The following is an 18020-nucleotide window of genomic DNA, read 5'->3' as shown; positions in this document are numbered from 1 at the left end:
TTCCTTGATGCTGGTGAGGGGCTTTATATCTAGGGAATTGGATCTGTGCTGCAGTTCCCTGAATTAAGCCTGAATGCCTTCCATATCCCCCCGCATGCGCTGTATAATCATATGGGTTTAGCGCTAACCCCATGATTATAATAATTATATAAATCCTTCCCTGCTTTAGTGTTTATCGGGTTTTTGCTTACTAGAATGCTTCAGGAACAGGTGTTAAGCTAGAATGCTTCCCTTACATGTGGGTTATATTATTGTGAAGGAGTTTCTGAACCCAAACTTGCCATAGGAAAACTTGGCAACGCTTAACAAACCTGTGACCGCACGTTCATGACCTACTGAGGACCTAGTGCAATATCTTGCACTTCTATGCAACATTCATCATTCCTAAAAAAAGGTAAATGATGATGATAAGTACCTTAGTGGTGTAAAATTTCTAGTGATATTTCCAGCGCCTTTGTGCCTAAGTGCTAGCTAGTCTTTGGCCATTTTGTATAATTTTTTAATGTTCTCTGCTTCGTGTTCTGTGTTAGATGTTACCTGTTTAATATCCACTGTTTTGTGTTCTGTGTTTAGTGGTAACTGTTTAGTGATTTCTACTTGCTGTTTTGTTTGCTATTTCGATATTTTGATTCAAAGATTTTCTAAGCATTATAATATAGTAGCACAAAATTTAATCTATTGATGGAATAAAATTATCAAAATAATGGATGAAGCAATTCGTAATTATTCTACAAACTGAAGCTGAAAACAAAACACGATTTCGATCACTATCAAAATATTACCAAGAGGTAACTTAATGTAAATAAGACATGTTGTGCAAGAAAGGTATAAAATACCGACAATATGAAAGTTAAGACACATGTGCAACATCTGGATATCTTTATAGTAGACGTTTCGCCATCCAGTGGCTTTATCAATACAGATTCTAAGACATAATTAGAAGACAGTAGAACTACACACAAAAGATGAGGTAGTCAGTCCCTCAACCTTGGAGTTAGTGTTCACAATATCGTGAACACTAACTCCAAGGTTGAGGGACTGATTACCTCATCTTTTGTGTATAGTTCTACTGTCTTCTAATTATGTCCTAGAATCTGCAGTGATAAAGATGCCCAACTGTTGCACAAGTGTTGCACATGTATCATGCTCATTTATAATATCAGTGCATGTGTTATGGAAATGGGGAGCTCAGTGAGAGCTTTGTTAGAGCTCTTATTAAGAGACATATTTCTCATCTTAAATATTCTGGTACTGTGTCTTTTTCCTGCTTACGTATTTGTCGGTATTTGACTCCATTACTGAAGTTGATAACACACAACAGAGGGTCACTTCGTCCACTTTCCACTACCCGTTTATAACTAGTCCCCTAGTTCGCTTTCTGGATAATTTTATTCTTCTTTTAAGCTCTTTTAACGTTGGCTTTGATTTCTAACCGTATCAGCTCCATAAAGATCTTTGCTTAGAGAAATGTTTCACTTCCTTTGTTTCCTTAAGACACAATTCTCGTTGGCTCATACTTGCCCAGTGTGATTACTGCGTGAGCGTACTTCCCCATTATTAACTGATACATTCAGCTGAACTAATATATCAATTCCATCTCTAACATTCAGTACATTGCTACTCTCTACCTCTAGTCAGGTTTGTCAGGTCTGAAGGACGAGGAAAATATTACCCTCTTTAAAACTAATCTGCATAATCGACCAAACTATCCTTACAGTGAAGCTATCCACTCTACAGTCTCTATCAGTCTCCATACAATCCCCGCTGGTATCTCTAAAATCTTCAATAATCTTCTTACAGCTTCCATAAATCCTCTTACAGTTCCATTAACTGCTTTGAAATTATACTAATCATCATACAATTACCTTTAATCTCCCTACAGTTTATACTAGACATGATTACTAATGATCCTTGGTGATGTTTGTTTGATGCACAGACCCACCAGTAGCCACTATGGAGCTGGGTCGAGGTGTGGCTCCAGTGGTGAAGGAAGGAGAGGACGTCTACTTCAACTGTAATGTTGACGCCAACCCTCCCACGTACAGGATTTCCTGGTACAGGCTGGTGAGTATCCTTATTTCGCTAAATCTCTGTTCGTCGTTACTCTGTTCCTCACTAGCATATTCTTCATTGCTTTGTCCTTCATTACTCTGTTCTTCATTACAATATTCTTTATCACCAGTATATAAATTTTCAGATATGCTTCAGCGTAACTGGAAAATGTTACATACACTTTTTCTCTGATTAAAATGCTGCTGCTACTACTGCTATTACTACTACTACTACTACTATTATTATTATTACTTCTTGTACTACTACTACTACTACTACTATTACTACTTGTACTATTGCTTCTACTACTATTATTACTACTAATTCTACTTTTATTACTGCTACTACTGCAATTAATACAATTAATTCTACTATTATTAAAATTACTGCTACTACTACTACTTCTACTTCTATTACTACTACCAGTAGTTGACTACTACTACTAGCACTATTGAATGTAGATTAGTGGTTTAGAGTCCCGACAAGTTGATAAATTAGACACATGTGCAACACTTGGGTATCTTTATTGAGGAAACGTTTCGCCACACAATGGTTTCATCAGTTCATGCAAAGGAGAATGGTGAAGAACAGGAGGAGTTTGAGGTAATCAGTCCCTCAGCCTTGTGTCGATGTAATCAGTTGAACAGGCCCTGATCCACCATGAAGCTTGGTCACAGACCGGGCCGCGGGGGCGTTGACCAGCGGAACTCTCTCCAGGTAAACTCCACGTAACTCTAGTCCATCGATCATGAAAAGAATACAGCATGTGTGCGAAGAAGTGGCTTATATACTGTAGACAGGTGATGTCAAGCATTTATCTATATACCTGTCAGATACAGCAACATCTTGGGATCTTAATACAGGGAATTCTTCACTTGCCTAACCTTCAGGTATGACCTACTTCCACATTTGGATTTGTGAAGTGCGATACCACCTACGACTGCATCACCTCACCTGTCTACAGTATATTACCTGGAGTTTACCTGGAGAGGGTTTCGGGGGTCAACTCCCCTGCGGTTCGGTCTGATACCAGGCCTCATGGTGGATCAGGGTCTGATAAACCAGGCTGTTACTGCTGGCCGCACGCAAACTGACGTACGTACCACAGCCCGGTTGGTCAGGTGCTGACTGTAGGTGCCTGTCCAGTGCCTTCTTGAAGACAGCCAGGGGTCTATTGTTAATCCCCCTGATGTAGCTGGGAAGCAGTTAAACAGTCTTGGGCCTCGGACACTTATTGTGTTGTCTCTCAATGTACTCGTGGCACCCCTGCTTTTCATCGGGGGAATGTTGCATCTCCTGCCGAGTCTTTTGCTTTCATAGGGAGTGATTTTCGTGTGCAGGTTTGGTACTAATCCCTCCAGGACTTTCCAAGTGTATATTATCGTGTATATCTCTCGCCTGTGTTTCAAGGAATACAGATCAAGGACCTTCAACTGTTCCCAGTAATTTAGGTGCCTTATCGTACTTATGTGCGCTGTGAAAGTTATTTGTACACTCTCCAGGTCTGCAATGTCGCCAGCCTTGAAGTGGGCCGTTAGTGTACAGCAGTATTCCAGCCTAGAGCGCACAAGCGATTTGAAGAGTGTCATCATGGGTTTGGCCTCCCTAGTTTTGAAGGCTCTCATTATCCACCCTATCATTTTCCTAGCGGATGAGGTAGATACATTGTTATAGTCTTCGAAGGCGAGATCCTCTAACATTATCACTTCCAGGTCCTTCACATTACTTTTCCGCTCTATGGTATGGTTAGAATTTGTGGTATACCCTGATACATTTTTAATTTCCTCAAGTTTTCCATATCTGAGTAGTTGAAATTTCTCCTCAATGAACTTCATATTGTTTTGAGTGGCCCATATGATGTATTCTTTTCAAAACTGGTGGACTGATTACATCGACTCGAGACTGAGGGACTGATTACCTCAAACTCTTATTGTTCTTCATCATTCTCCATTGTATGGACTGATGAAGCCACTGTGTGGCGAAACGTTTCCACAGTAAAAATACCCAAGTGCTGCACATGCGTCAGATTTATCTACTAATGATATTACTACTGCTATTACTACTACTATTACTGCTACTACTACTATACAGCTACCGTTACTTCTACTGCCGTTACTACTACCATTACTACTACCACTACTACTCCTACTACAAAATAATATTAATAATAATAATAATAATAATAATAATAATAATAATAATAATAATAATAATAATTATTATTATTATTATTATTATTATTATTATTATTATTATTAAGAAAAACAATAATAAAAGCAACAACGAATAACAATAACAACAACAACAACAACAACAACAAGCAACAACAACATCAACAACAAAATGAACATCAACAGCAAAAACAACAAAAGAAACAAAAACAGCAACAACAGCATCTTCATCAACTAAAACAACAACAAGAAACAACAACGACAACTACAACAACAAGCAGATAAAATAACAGCAGGAGAGAGAGAGAGAGAGAGAGAGAGAGAGAGAGAGAGAGAGAGAGAGAGAGAGAGAGAGAGGTAAATAAGAGCAGAAGAGAGAGAGGTAAATAAGAGCAGGAGAGAGAGAGTTTGAGGTAAATGCAGTGCGCGAGGCTGTGGACGGGATGAAAGGAGTGGAATCCAACTGGCAAAATAGTTTGAATTGCTTAGAGAATTTGTTTAATATATACATGAAAGAACAAAAGGTACCTAACGACTGAACAGCGGACGAGAGATAGTGAGTGCAAGTATACTGAGTTTACTGAGTAAACGTGTATTGGGAGAATTATTATCGAAAGCGTTAAAGGGCACTTAAGTCTTCTAATAGCCACTATTGCATTTGATTTGTCTGTTTCGTAACGTGAAATCCAGAATCTTTCCTTAATTCATGATATAACTTAACAAATTATTGATGACAATTGTGTTGCAACACAACTGTCATCGAAAATTTGTAGTTATACCACGAATTAAGGAAAGATCCTGGACTTCACGTTACGAAACAGACAAATCAAATGCAATAGTAATTATGGACAATGTAGATTGTAGTGGAAAAAATTAACATGCTATTAGAAGACGGGGGAACTTACGTGCCTATTAAGGGCTGAAGGAAAATTCAGGAACAATGGAGATTTTTGGATGGGTAAGCGATGTGTTGAAAGTGTCTCAAAGGTATGCCTGGAGAAACTAAGGAATGACTTGCACTTGAAGTCGAACCTTATGACGACGTTTCGGTCATTCCTGGACCATTGTCAAGTCATTGCGTCTCCAAAGTGCCCGTTGTTTGTGAAGTTTTGATGATGTCTGTAAGCGAAATGCACTTAACTCTGGGGAAAGGAACAGCAATTGAAAAGGTGCAGCAAGAATAACAGCAGGGCGAAACAGCAACAGGTACACCAAGTGCAGCTAGACAACAACAACAACAACTACAATAATAACAGCAACAACAACCACAACAATAACAATAAAATCAACAGTGACAACAACATAAACATTAAATAAAGCAACAACAACAACAACAACATTAATAAAATATCCACTTATATAATTTTGTGCATTTAGGTAATTTAGAACTTTACATGAATTGTATGTATACAAATCTCACAGTTCATTATATTAATTATATTTTAATTAAAATTCAAATAAACATTTTCCTTCATCATTACGAATTGTATAATGCATTTCCTACATATGGAAATACTTTAAAAATAACTCTCTCTCTCTCTCTCTCTCTCTCTCTCTCTCTCTCTCTCTCTCTCTCTCTCTCTCTCTCTCTCTCTCTCTCTCTCTCTCTCTCTCTCTATCTATCTATCTATCTCTGCAGGACAAAGCTATCGTACACTCACCAGAGGCTGGTGTCGTCCTCAGCGGCAACAGCTTGGCTCTACGAGGTGTAACTCGACACCAGGCTGGACCTTATGTGTGTTCAGCTTCTAACGTCGAGGGTGACACCCACAGCCCTCCATTGATCCTCTCCGTTAACTGTGAGTGTAGTGCACTTACCCTCCCTTGATTCTCTCTGTTAACTGTGAGTGTAGTGCACTTACCCTCCCTTGATCCTCTGTTAACTGTGAGTGTAGTGCATTTACCCTCCCTTGATCCTCTCTGTTAACTGTGAGTGTAGTGCACTTACCCTCCCTTGGTCCTCTCTGTTAGCTGTGAGTGTAGTGCACTTACCCTCCCTTGATCCTCTGTTAACTGTGAGTGTAGTACATTTACCCTCCCTTGATCCTCTCTGTTAACTGTGAGTGTAGTACATTTACCCTCCCTTGATCCTCTCTGTTAACTGTGAGTGTGGTGCACTTACCCTCCCTTGGTCCTCTCTGTTAACTGTGAGTGTAGTGCACTTACTCTCCCTTGGTCCTCTCTGTTAACTGTGAGTGTAGTGCACTTACCCTCCCTTGATCCTCTCTGTTAACTGTGAGTGTAGTGTACTTACCCTCCCTTGGTCCTCTCTGTTAACTGTGAGTGTAGTGCACTTACCCTCCCTTGGTCCTCTCTGTTAACTGTGAGTGTAGTGTACTTGCCCTCCCTTGGTCCTCTCTGTTAACTGTGAGTGTAGTGTACTTGCCCTCCCTTGGTCCTCTCTGTTAACTGTGAGTGTAGTGCATTTACCCTCCCTTGATCCTCTCTGTTAACTGTGAGTGTAGTGTACTTACCCTCCACTGATCCTCTCTGTTAACTGTGAGTGTAGTGTACTTACCCTCTCTTGATCCTCTCTGTTAACAAGTATATGGAATAGGTGCAAGTTACTAAATGTTGTAAAGAGTTTTTATGAGGATAGTGAGACTCAGGTTAGGGTGTGTAGAAGAGAGGGAGACTACTTCCCAGTAAAAGTAGATCTTAGACAGGGATGTGTAATGCCACCATGGTTGTTTAATATATTTATGGATGGGGTTGTAAAAGAAGTAAATGCTAGGGTTTTGGGGAGAGGGGTGGGATTAAATTATGAGGAATCAAATACAAAATGGGAATTGACACAGTTGCTTTTTGCTGATGATACTGTGCTTATGAGAGATTCTAAAGAAAAATTGCAAAAGTTAGTGGATGAGTTTGGGAGTGTGTGTAAAGGTAGAAAGTTGAAAGTGAACATAGAAAAGAGTAAGGTGATGAGGGTATCAAATGATTTAGATAAAGAAAAATTGGATATCAAATTAGGGAGGAGGAGTATGGAAGAAGTGAATGTTTTCAGATACTTGGGAACTGACGTATCGGCGGATGGATTGATGAAGGATGAGGTTAATCATAGAATTGATGAGGGAAAAAAGGTGAGTGGTGCGTTGAGGTATATGTGGAGACAAAAAACGTTAACTATGGAGGAAAAGAAGGGAATGTATGAAAGTATAGTAGTACCTACACTCTTATATGGGTGTGAAGCTTGGGTTGTGAATGCAGCAGCGAGGAGGCGGTTGAAGGCAGTGGAGATGTCCTGTCTAAGAGCAATGTATGGTGTAAGTGTGGAAATTAGGAGGTGTGGAGTGAATAAATTATTAGTCATAGGGCTGAAGAGGGGTTCTTTAGGTGGTTTGGTCATTTAGAAAGAATGGATCAAAGTAGAATGACATGGAGAGCGTATAAATCTATAGGGGAAGGAAGGCGGGGTAGGAGTCGTCCTCGAAAAGGTTGGAAGGAAGGGGGTAAAGGAGGTTTTGTGGGCGATGGACTTTGACTTCCAGAAGGCGTGCATGAGCGTGTTCGATAGGAGTGAATGGAGACGAATGGTATTTGGGACCTCACGATCTGGTGGAACGTGAGCAGGGTAATATTTAGTGAAGGGATTCAGGGAAACCGGTTATTTTTATATAGCCGGACTTGAGTCCTAGAAATGGGTAGTACAATGCCTGCACTCTAAAGGAGAGGTTCTGGATATTAGCAGTTTGGAGGGATACGTTGTGTATCTTTATACGTATATGCTTCTAAACTGTTGTATTCTGAGTACCTCTGCAAAAACAGTGATTATGTGTGAGTGAGGCGAAAGTGTTGAATGATGATGAAAGTATTTTTTGGGGGGATTTTCTTTATTTTTTGGGGTCACCCTGCCTCGGTGGGAGACGGCCGACTTGATATTATATATATATATATATATATATATATATATATATATATATATATATATATATATATATATATATATATATATATATATATATATATATATATATATATACAAAGGATTCCCTCCTACATGACCTTACACAGGTAATGACACGGGGACAGGAAACGGGTCTCATACTGAATCCATCCAAATGTGAAATCATCTCAGTCAGTCAACAAGTGATAAATGCAGTGAGATCAAAACTACCAGGAGCAGCAGTCATTGCCCCCACAAATAGTGTCTTGCTAGGAGCACCTCTGGGAAGCAATGCCATTGACACAATTCTCAGGAAGAAATTGGAAGAGTTAAGGAGAATGGAACAACGAATAGGCAATCTGGACACCCACGATGCCTTGTACCTTCTCACAAAGTGCTTGAGTCTGCCCAGGTTGACATATTTCCTAAGATGTGCACCTTCATATGATAACCCTATACTGCACGAATATGACAGTATTCTGAGGCAGATTTTTACGAAAGTACTTAACCTTACTCTAGAAGACGGGCAGTGGAACCAAGCTACACTTCCAGTCAGACTAGGAGGCATTGGTGTCCGCAAGTCATCACAGATTGCATTACCTGCTTTTCTGTCCTCGTGTATTGCATCCAGAGAGCTTGTAGCAGCGATTCTCCCTGAACATCTTAGGGACAAGATTGGAGTCCAGGACCAAAAATTCATTGACGGAGCAATGATCTGGGATAATCTAACGGGCTCAGAAACCAGACCTGCTTCCCCCAACAACTACAAACAATCGCACTGGGATGGTTCAATAGTGGAAAATATAGCCTTAACAATGCTTCAGAGTGTATCAGGGAAGGATAGAGCCCGTCTGCTGGCAGTGAGAGCCCCTCATGCTGGGGACTTTCTGTTGGCTGTTCCCAACTCCAGCCTTGGCACACGCCTCGACCCACAGACCATCCGCATCGGTGTTGCCCTTCGACTTGCCGCCCCTATTCTCGCCGAACACAGGTGTATTTGTGGCAGTGAAGCAGCAGACCGATTCGGGTACCATGGTCTTGTGTGCCGTAAATCCGAGGGAAAGATTGCAAGAGATGAGGAGGTTAATAACATTATCAAGAGGAGCCTCACAACAGCTGGATGCCCAGCAGTAAGGGAGCCACCCCAACTATGCAGATCTGATGGCAGCCAGAAGCGTCCAGATGGTATCACCCTTCAAGCCTGGACAGATGGGAAGCAGGTGGTGTGGGACTATACATGTGCATCTACCTTGGCTGATACCTATCTCCAATACACCAGGGAGGAAGGAGGGGCAGCTGCAAGCTTCAGGGAGTCCCAAAAGTCTAGAAAATATGGAGAACTTGCCCATCATTATATGTTTGTTCCCATAGGCTCAGAGACCCTTGGCTCATGGGGAAAGAGTGCATCTAAATTCCTTAAGGAGCTGGGAAAAAGACTCATCAGGGTAACTAGGGATCCCAGGGCAGCTAGTTTTCTGTTCCAGCGGCTCAGTGCGGCTGTTCAAAGGGGTAATGCCTGCTGTATTTTGGGCACACGCCCCAGCTCTGAGGAGCTGGATGAGATTTTCGCCTTATAATCAGTGATACACACGTAACAACATGTACCTTATATGCCACCTTTATATTAACAATGTTTCTCTTAAATCTTCTGTACCATATTATGAAATAAAATATTCCTATTTGTAAAAAAAAATATATACTAAAAGATGGGGTGGTAGGGGAAGTGGAATATTCAAACAGCTTCAGGAAGAAATCCAAATATTCTTCCTTGAAGCCTTTTTATGCACTTCTCCGAGGCTATGGGTCCCACAATTTACACCAGAGGTGGACCCCATCCTATTATATAAAAATATATATATATATATATATATATATATATATATATATATATATATATATATATATATATATATATATATATATATATATATATATATATATATATATATATATATATATATATATATATATATATATATACAATGACCTGAGTTGCAGCCCACCCCGGTGAATGACTGCAAGTACTAATGTGATTCAAGATTGCATTTGACTCCTGAGTACTGATGTTAGTCTAGTCTGATTTCAAGCAGTTTACCTGTCTGCCCGACGTACGAAAGAGAGCATAGTGTGCATGGGAGGTTCAGTATAAATATTGTCTTCAATATAAATATTGAAAACAGTATTTATATTGAGCTTGTAAGCACCACCAACATTATTGGTGTTTTTTTTCTTAATGCGTCACCCATGCTGGCCATATTTTCATCGTAAGACAAAAACCATTATATTTTTTCTGGTAGGCACTTCCCTAAGTTCAGTCTTCTAGAAAGTCTTCTTAGCTACCAGTAACACTTTCTCAACAAAATACCCAGTATCTCAGTGTAGTGTGTATGTCGAATATCTTATTAATTTCATCATCCAAATATTCTGTGCTATAAATACAGTGGTATGGATGCTTCTGAGCCAATTTCATTCTCCTACCACTGTATGCCCTCGGATAACGGACAAAACACCTAGCTTGACTGGGTACGTCATTCTTGAGGATTGTGTTGTCCCGTGGACAAGAGCGTCATGTGTTTTCGCTCACCATGAGGCGGGCCAAAGTATCATGGGTTGGACTCCTTGGCTAGTCACAGTGTTGTTATATATATATATATATATATATATATATATATATATATATATATATATATATATATATATATATATATATATATGTCGTGCCAAATAGGTAAAACTTGTGATGTTGGCTTAAATAGCAACGCTCCTCTTACCGAATACGGCAGGCGAAAATTTGTGTATGCAGTAATTTTGCAAAAATCTTTGTACCTAACGAAAATAATACATTTCGTTATGTTTGTTTATTATTAAATTATTGTAAATTTATCTAAAATATATTTAGTTATTTAAATTAGTTATGTAAATATTAAAATTAGTTATTTAAATATTAAATTTTTTATTTACGAATTTTAATATTTTTTTATTATAACCTAATATAACTGAAATATGTTATCATTTTCAACTTTCTTTTGTTATGTCACCTTAATTAATGTAACAAATAGTCCTTAATGATAATTATTTACTATACTAGAAACACTTCCAAAGGTGGTTAAATCTAATCGTTTGGAAGAAAATTCTTTGCAAAGGTGTTGGAAACTATTAAGTTGAAAATATCATACGAATGTATGGTATTATCATATTAATAGATTAGATTGATTAATATATTAGATTGGTTAATATATTAGATTGATTAATATATTAGATTGATTGTACGCATGTATGCCTAAAGGTTCCATGTCTAAGTATGAATTAATTGAAGAGTCTTAATGGGAATTAGAGCATAAGAAAGAGCAAGTGACTACATGTTTAGGATCTAGTACGACTGATACTCTCCCATCAGGCCAGACAACAATTTGTCTTCTACGTCAGAAAGATTAGCGCGTCGCTGGGACCAAAGACAAGAGCATGAAAATACTCCCACACGTTCTTCCCAAAGAGCACAATGAGCAACACAAAAACAACAGTCCTGTGTAACTGTCTAGGGACTGTGCCTCACCACTGTTGCTGGTAAAAGAGCACAGACTGTTCTTAGCAGATAACGAGGCCTTTGTTGCTGATTGGCCGCAGAGGGAAGAACTGATACATGGAAAAAAGTATGGAAATAATAGGTATGAAGATAATAGTGATGTGAATTAAGGTACTCGTTTATTTGTGGTTGTAGGGGTCGAGCCCAAGCTGTTGGCTACGCCTCTTCGCTAGTCGCTACCAGGTCCACTCTCTCCTTGCTCCAAGAGTCTTTTCGTGCCTCATCTTAGTGCTGTGTATGGATCATGCTTCTACTAGAGTGTGTTTAATATTTAAAGTGCAACAGCGAAGTGCAAACGGTTAATGAGACAGTCTGGGATTGATATTTCGCTGTATCTGACAACTAAGCGATAGCAATAAATTGTCGAAAAATAACACTGAACTTCCCAGTTGCATCTCAAGCTGCGGGGTGAAGGTCAGGGCAGAACAACCACTATGTTTTCACTCAGAGTATGGAAATTACGATTTTGTGAAGACTATTGACTTGAAAGCCTAAGCATTAGTTCTGGTAAAAACCGCCTTCATGATTTCGGGGGAAAGATATCCTATGATTTTGCTCAGGGAGAAGAGACATCCTTTTTGCGATGGTGTATAGCAGCGAAGGTAGGCTGTGACTTTGGTAAGCTGGTAAATTTATTCTTCTTAAAAGACTTTCATGCCAACACAACTGATGATGTACTCTTTGTTTTAGAAGATAAAAAATGTTCATTAGTCGACGAGGCAAGTGATCTGACTCTTACTTAAGAGGTGTATGGGAGAATTTTTTTTAGAAGTTTTATGTACACGAACCACCATGATTGTAATCGGGTCATGAGAGACAACAGAACCAACCAAAATAAGCGTCCACTATCAGGCTTCCCAGAGGGTCAGATCCACTTATTGCATTAAGTTAGATCACATTCGTCCTCAGTGTCTTAGGTTACAGAAAGAACAAGGTACAGAACAATAGTCACAACATCGTTTTATGCTCACCTGTGTTTGCTCTAGCTAGACGGATCAGGAAATTCGTCGGCCAGAAGGAAGCTTACGGCTGACAGGCTATAATTTTGTGAAGGTTAGTGTGAAAAATACTGTATATTTTACGGAAATACGGTAATTTATAGGTAAATAGATGCCCTATATTGTATTTAATAAAAGTGCATTTTTAAAAAGGGAAGTCGCCATTTTGTTTGAATTGAATAACACGTTGTGAATAATGGGAAGAATTTTTCGTGCTCTAGAGGTTAAAATTGGGCTGACACCTCTCAAATAGGAGGCGAAATTGTTGGATGTGCATTCCTTTATAATTTGAGAATCAGGCGACTGGATAAGACAGCTCCAGGAACCTCAGATAAGTCTGTTATGTTGTAACTCTGGCCAGTTGTTATTTTCATGTATAGACAGTGAGGTTTTCTGAGTATGATACAACTTAATCTCCAGTCAAATTGGTGAGTGTTGTGATTGAGATATATTCTCCTTCTGTTATATAAATGTGTGTATATACTATAATCCTTTTTTAATTTTCATATACAGTCCACAAATTTATATATTTACCAGCATTCCTGGTGATGTATATTTCATTTAATTAATAGGTCCAGAGCAACTTGTGGATATAACAGTGGTAGCTATCGAAGGGGGACATTTTTTGCGACCTAGGTGTCCCAAATTCCTACTTGTCTAACTGATAAATAATAATTATCTATGTTCATTTACTATTATGTATATAATGATACATCCAAGTAAATGCAATTTTCCACATTTATTATTAATTAGTTAATTACTTAATAATTATATGTGAAATGACAGAAGGAGGTGGATGTTAAGTTCACAAATTTACTTAATGTGTAGTGGATTATAATTATTACAATATTAATTTTCATAAGCTAAGCTCAAGGGTGGCTAAAGATTATAATAATGTGTATAATATTAATTTTGCAAAGCCAAAGTGGCTAGGATTTATATTTGTACAATATTTGTACAATATTAATATTTGTACAATATTAATTTAATAGACAATTCTGGCCAAGATTTATATCAGTGTATGTGTAATTGATAAGCCAAGTGTAACTAATATTAATGTGTGTAATATTAATTTGCTATGCCAAATTCTGGCAAGGATTTATTAATTTGTATAATATTAAATTTGATGAGCCAAGTTTGTATTAATGTACATTTAAAATTTATATTATACATGTAATTGCTAAGCTCAAGTAGCTAGGATTTATTCAAAGGTAAGTTGTATCAGTGTTGTAAGTTGAAATCAGTGTTATTAATTGAGTTGAATTTAATACATTGCATCATTGCTGAAAATAAGGAAATTGATGTAGAAGACAAACATATGGAATATAGAGCAAAGAAAGCATCACTACAGGCTAGAAAAGTTCATGTAACCAAGGCATATAATAAGTGCTTGGAATTAATGAATCAAGAAACTGTGAATACTGATGATTTAAAATTGTATTTAGATGCTTTAGGGAATAGATACGATTCATACAAATTATATTACAACAAATATGAAGGAGATTTATTAGTAAATTGTGTAGATGAGACTGAAATAGATCTCATGATTAATCAGTATTATGAATTAGAGGAAAAGATTCTTTCTTGTAAAAGTCAGGCCTTGAATAAATTAAAATGTGTAAACCAGGCAGTTAATCAGTCTGCTCCAACAAATAATATGTCTTTGCCAAAACTCCCAGAACTATGTTTACCTGTATTTAATCCTGGTGAAAATTGGGAGGAATTTTTGTCAATTTTTAAAGCAGCTGTGCATGACAGGAGTGACCTAACCTATGTAACTAAATTATTTTACCTCAAAGGACAGGTAAGAGGAGATGCTCACATACTCATACAAGCCTTTCCCAATGTAGATGACTCTTACAAGGAAGCAGTTGACTTGTTGAAGGTCACTTATGGTAATATAGAACAAAGTAGGTTGGATCTAGTGAATATCATTGTTAATTTAAAATCTCCAGATCACACTTACAAAGGTTTACAGCAGTTTAGAGTTAAACTGGAGAGCACTCTCAAAACTTTAAGTAATAAATATAATCTGAAGGAATCAGACTGGTTATTGAGTGCCATGGTACAGAATAAATTAAGTTGTAAAACACTTGAATGGTCCTCAAACAAATATCACAAGGGTTATTTTGGTCTGGAAGAAATAAGACTAGGTCTAGAAGAACTAATTGCTCAGTTGCAGACCAGCCAACCAACTCATTTTAAAGATGCAAAGCATAATAACTCTGAGGTATTTGTCAAGTTTCACAAAGGGAAAAATGATCCCAATGTTAATAATCAAAATTCATTTCCTAAAAAGAGTTGCATAGGTACATATCAAGTAACAGGAATCAAAAATAATGATTCTCCAAAAGGTAAGAAGAATAAGTACCCTCCTAAGAGTAGCCCAGTTAATAAGAAACCAATCAAAGAAAAGAGAAATTGTCTTTTCTGCAGGGGTACTCATTTTTCAAAGAATTGCAACAAAGCATACAATTCATGGAATGATAAAGTTGAAAGATTGGAGGAACTTGACAGATGTATCAGTTGTTTAGGTAATCACAATGTGAAGGATTGTCATGCCAAATTAAACTTCTGTTATCAATGTCGCAAAGGAAAACACCATATAGTCATGTGTAAAGGTCTATATGATAATGTTGATAATAATGATAATGTTGACAATCCTGACACAACAATGGCTAATGTAAAAATTGCTGCTAATGTTAATAATGATGGTTTTGCTGAAGTAGCCTTACCTGTGTTACAGGTAAAAATTGATGATAAAAGGCATAAATAAAAAAATGCAACTGCATTATTGGACGATGGATCCCAGCGTTCTTTCATATAACGTAAATGTCTTAATGGTATGAAAGTACAGATGGGAGATCCTACAACTTTAAAATTATCTGGTTTTCTCTCGGATAAAAGGGCTCAATTGAATGACACTGTTTATGTAACTGTCAGGTTGTGCAATGAGAAAAAACGTGTTAATGCAGTAATTGTAGATAGACTTCCAGAGAAAATATATACAGTAGGGCTTAGTAAAGCTACAGAAAGACTCTCACATAATGTAAATTTAGCACCTTCTGGTGTAAGTGATGATTCTGTAGGCCCAATAAATATTTTGATAGGTAGTGACGATTATGCCTCCTTTGTAAAGGGTATGGTAAAGAAATGTGGTGTCACCCTTTTGAAGACTGCAGGAGGCCATGTAATGTATGGTAGGATTCCTCGTAATAATAATTCATGACTAGAGGAAACTACAAATACCATAACTGTGTGTCTTACACATGAAATCGTACCCCAGTATAATTCTTCCATAGAGGATGGTGTTGAGCCAGTGCATAAATTGTGGGAATTAAACAGCATTGGAATAAATGAAATGAAGAAAGTCCAGACGATTTTTTTACTCAGGAGCAATACCTGAGAGATGTAAAATTTGAATCTGGACAATACTGGGTACGACTTCCGTGGAGACTGAACCATCCAGAATTGCCCACTAATTACAGAATGGCATATGGACAGTTAAAGGCGAACTGAGTAAGACACCAGAATTGTTAACTGCCTATAATGATATAACTGCTGAGCAGTTAATTAAAGAATTTATAGAAGAGGTACCTCCTGAGCAAGCCAAAATTTATGGTCACTATTTGCCACATCACGGAGTGAAGAAGGATTTTAAGACCACTCCTTTGAGGATTCTGTTTAATTGTAGTGCCAGGAGTAACAAAAATGTACCTAGTTTAAATGACTGATGACAGATCCATCGTTGACGGAAAAAATATGAGATATCTTATTAAATTTCAGATTGAAGCATTATGCCTTTACGGCTGGCATAAGTAAAGCTTTCCTAAGAGTGGGTTTACAAGAGGCTGACCGGGATTGTACCCGTTTCTTATGGCCTGAGAATCCTATTGACCCACTTAGCCCTCTGAAAACCTTTCGCTTTAGGAGCGTGTTATTTGGTGCTACATCCAGTCCGTTCCTGCTTCAAGCGACGATAAATGCACACCTTAAACGCATGGAAAGTCTATTGAGTAAGGTAATGAGCAAACAATTTTATGTGGACAATTTCCTGGGTGTGACGTCAACTGAAAAGGAACTGTTAATGACTTATGGAGAGGCTAATAAAATAATGCAAAGTGCAAATATGCCTCTGAGGGAATGGAATAGTAATTCGTCCAAATTAAAGGACAAAATAAGTAAATATTTCCCTGGAGATGAAGTCCCAAAATGTAGTAATGTATTAGGTTTAACTTGGGATACTGAGAGAGATATGTTAATGTTAAAACCTAATAATTACAGTATGCGCAATAAATTAACTAAGAGAGTTTTGCTTGCTGAAGTTTCCAAATGTTTTGATCTACTAGGTTTAGTGTCACCCCTCACTATAAGAGGGAAATTATTAATACAGGAAGCATGGAAACTTAAATGTGCTTGGGATGAAATTCTACCTAAGGAATTCATTAACAGGTGGGATGAATTAATTGGTGATTATGAAAAAATTCCAATGTTGGAGTTCCCATGCCAGGTGGCCAATCCAAATGAGAAAAATGTACTCCACATTTTTTGTGATGCTTCAAAATTGGCATATGGAGCAGTTGCTTACCTTCAATGTAATACTGTTATTTCTCTTGTTATGTCTAAGGCTAAAGTGTCTCCAATTAAATCACGTACCTTACCTCAGTTGGAATTAACAGCCATTTATGTAGGTGTCAAATTAGCTAATTATATAAGAAAAAAGTTGCAGGAGATAAATATTAGCGACACTGTAATTTGGTCTGATAATGAGGTATCCTTACAATGGATTCGTAATGGAAACAGTAAAATTGTGTACGTACAAAACAGAGTCGCTGAAATTAATCAGATGCAAGAGAAGTATAATAGTTTGGGTCAGCATATGTTAACATTTAATCATATACCTGGTGAGGAGGATCCAGTTGATTTCTTGTCTCGAGGTTTACCTTATGCTAAATTTGTAAATGCAGTATCATGGTTTAAAGGACCGAGCTGGTTGGTAAATAAAGCTAATTGGCCTGTACAAAAGGCGTATATTGCTCTTGTTGAAATTACTGTGACCACCACTCCAATTGTTTGTCCTTCCTTAGCCATTGATATAAATAGGTATTCTTCTTTACCCAAACTAATCAATGTAACTAAGTTGGTGTTTAAATTTCTAAACAAGATGAATATTTCATTTAAGTTTTCACATCCTCTTGAATATTGGATAAAGAGGGTACAGGAGGAAATCTATGAAAATGAGATTAAATTGATGATGGAAAGAAAAATTGTGAAAGGTTCCATAATAGAGAAATTGGGGCTGTATTTTGAGAACAATGTAATTATGTGCA

The 18020-nt window shown here is 37.7% G+C and overlaps 1 protein-coding gene across 1 annotated transcript in view; it reads left to right on the top strand.

Moving 5' to 3' along the window:
- The window catches only part of LOC128687509 (nephrin-like), a 721388-nt gene that overhangs the window by 613698 nt on the left and 89670 nt on the right, over window positions 1-18020 (top strand). Inside the window, exons 8-9 of the mRNA XM_070083853.1 lie at window positions 1937-2064; window positions 5863-6022. Coding sequence (XP_069939954.1) covers window positions 1937-2064; window positions 5863-6022 — 288 coding nt within the window. The remainder of the gene's footprint in view (window positions 1-1936; window positions 2065-5862; window positions 6023-18020) is intronic.

Source organism: Cherax quadricarinatus, chromosome 11, assembly GCF_038502225.1.
Source record: "Cherax quadricarinatus isolate ZL_2023a chromosome 11, ASM3850222v1, whole genome shotgun sequence".
Taxonomy (NCBI): domain Eukaryota; kingdom Metazoa; phylum Arthropoda; class Malacostraca; order Decapoda; family Parastacidae; genus Cherax; species Cherax quadricarinatus.
This window is presented reverse-complemented; position numbering and strand designations above follow the sequence as displayed.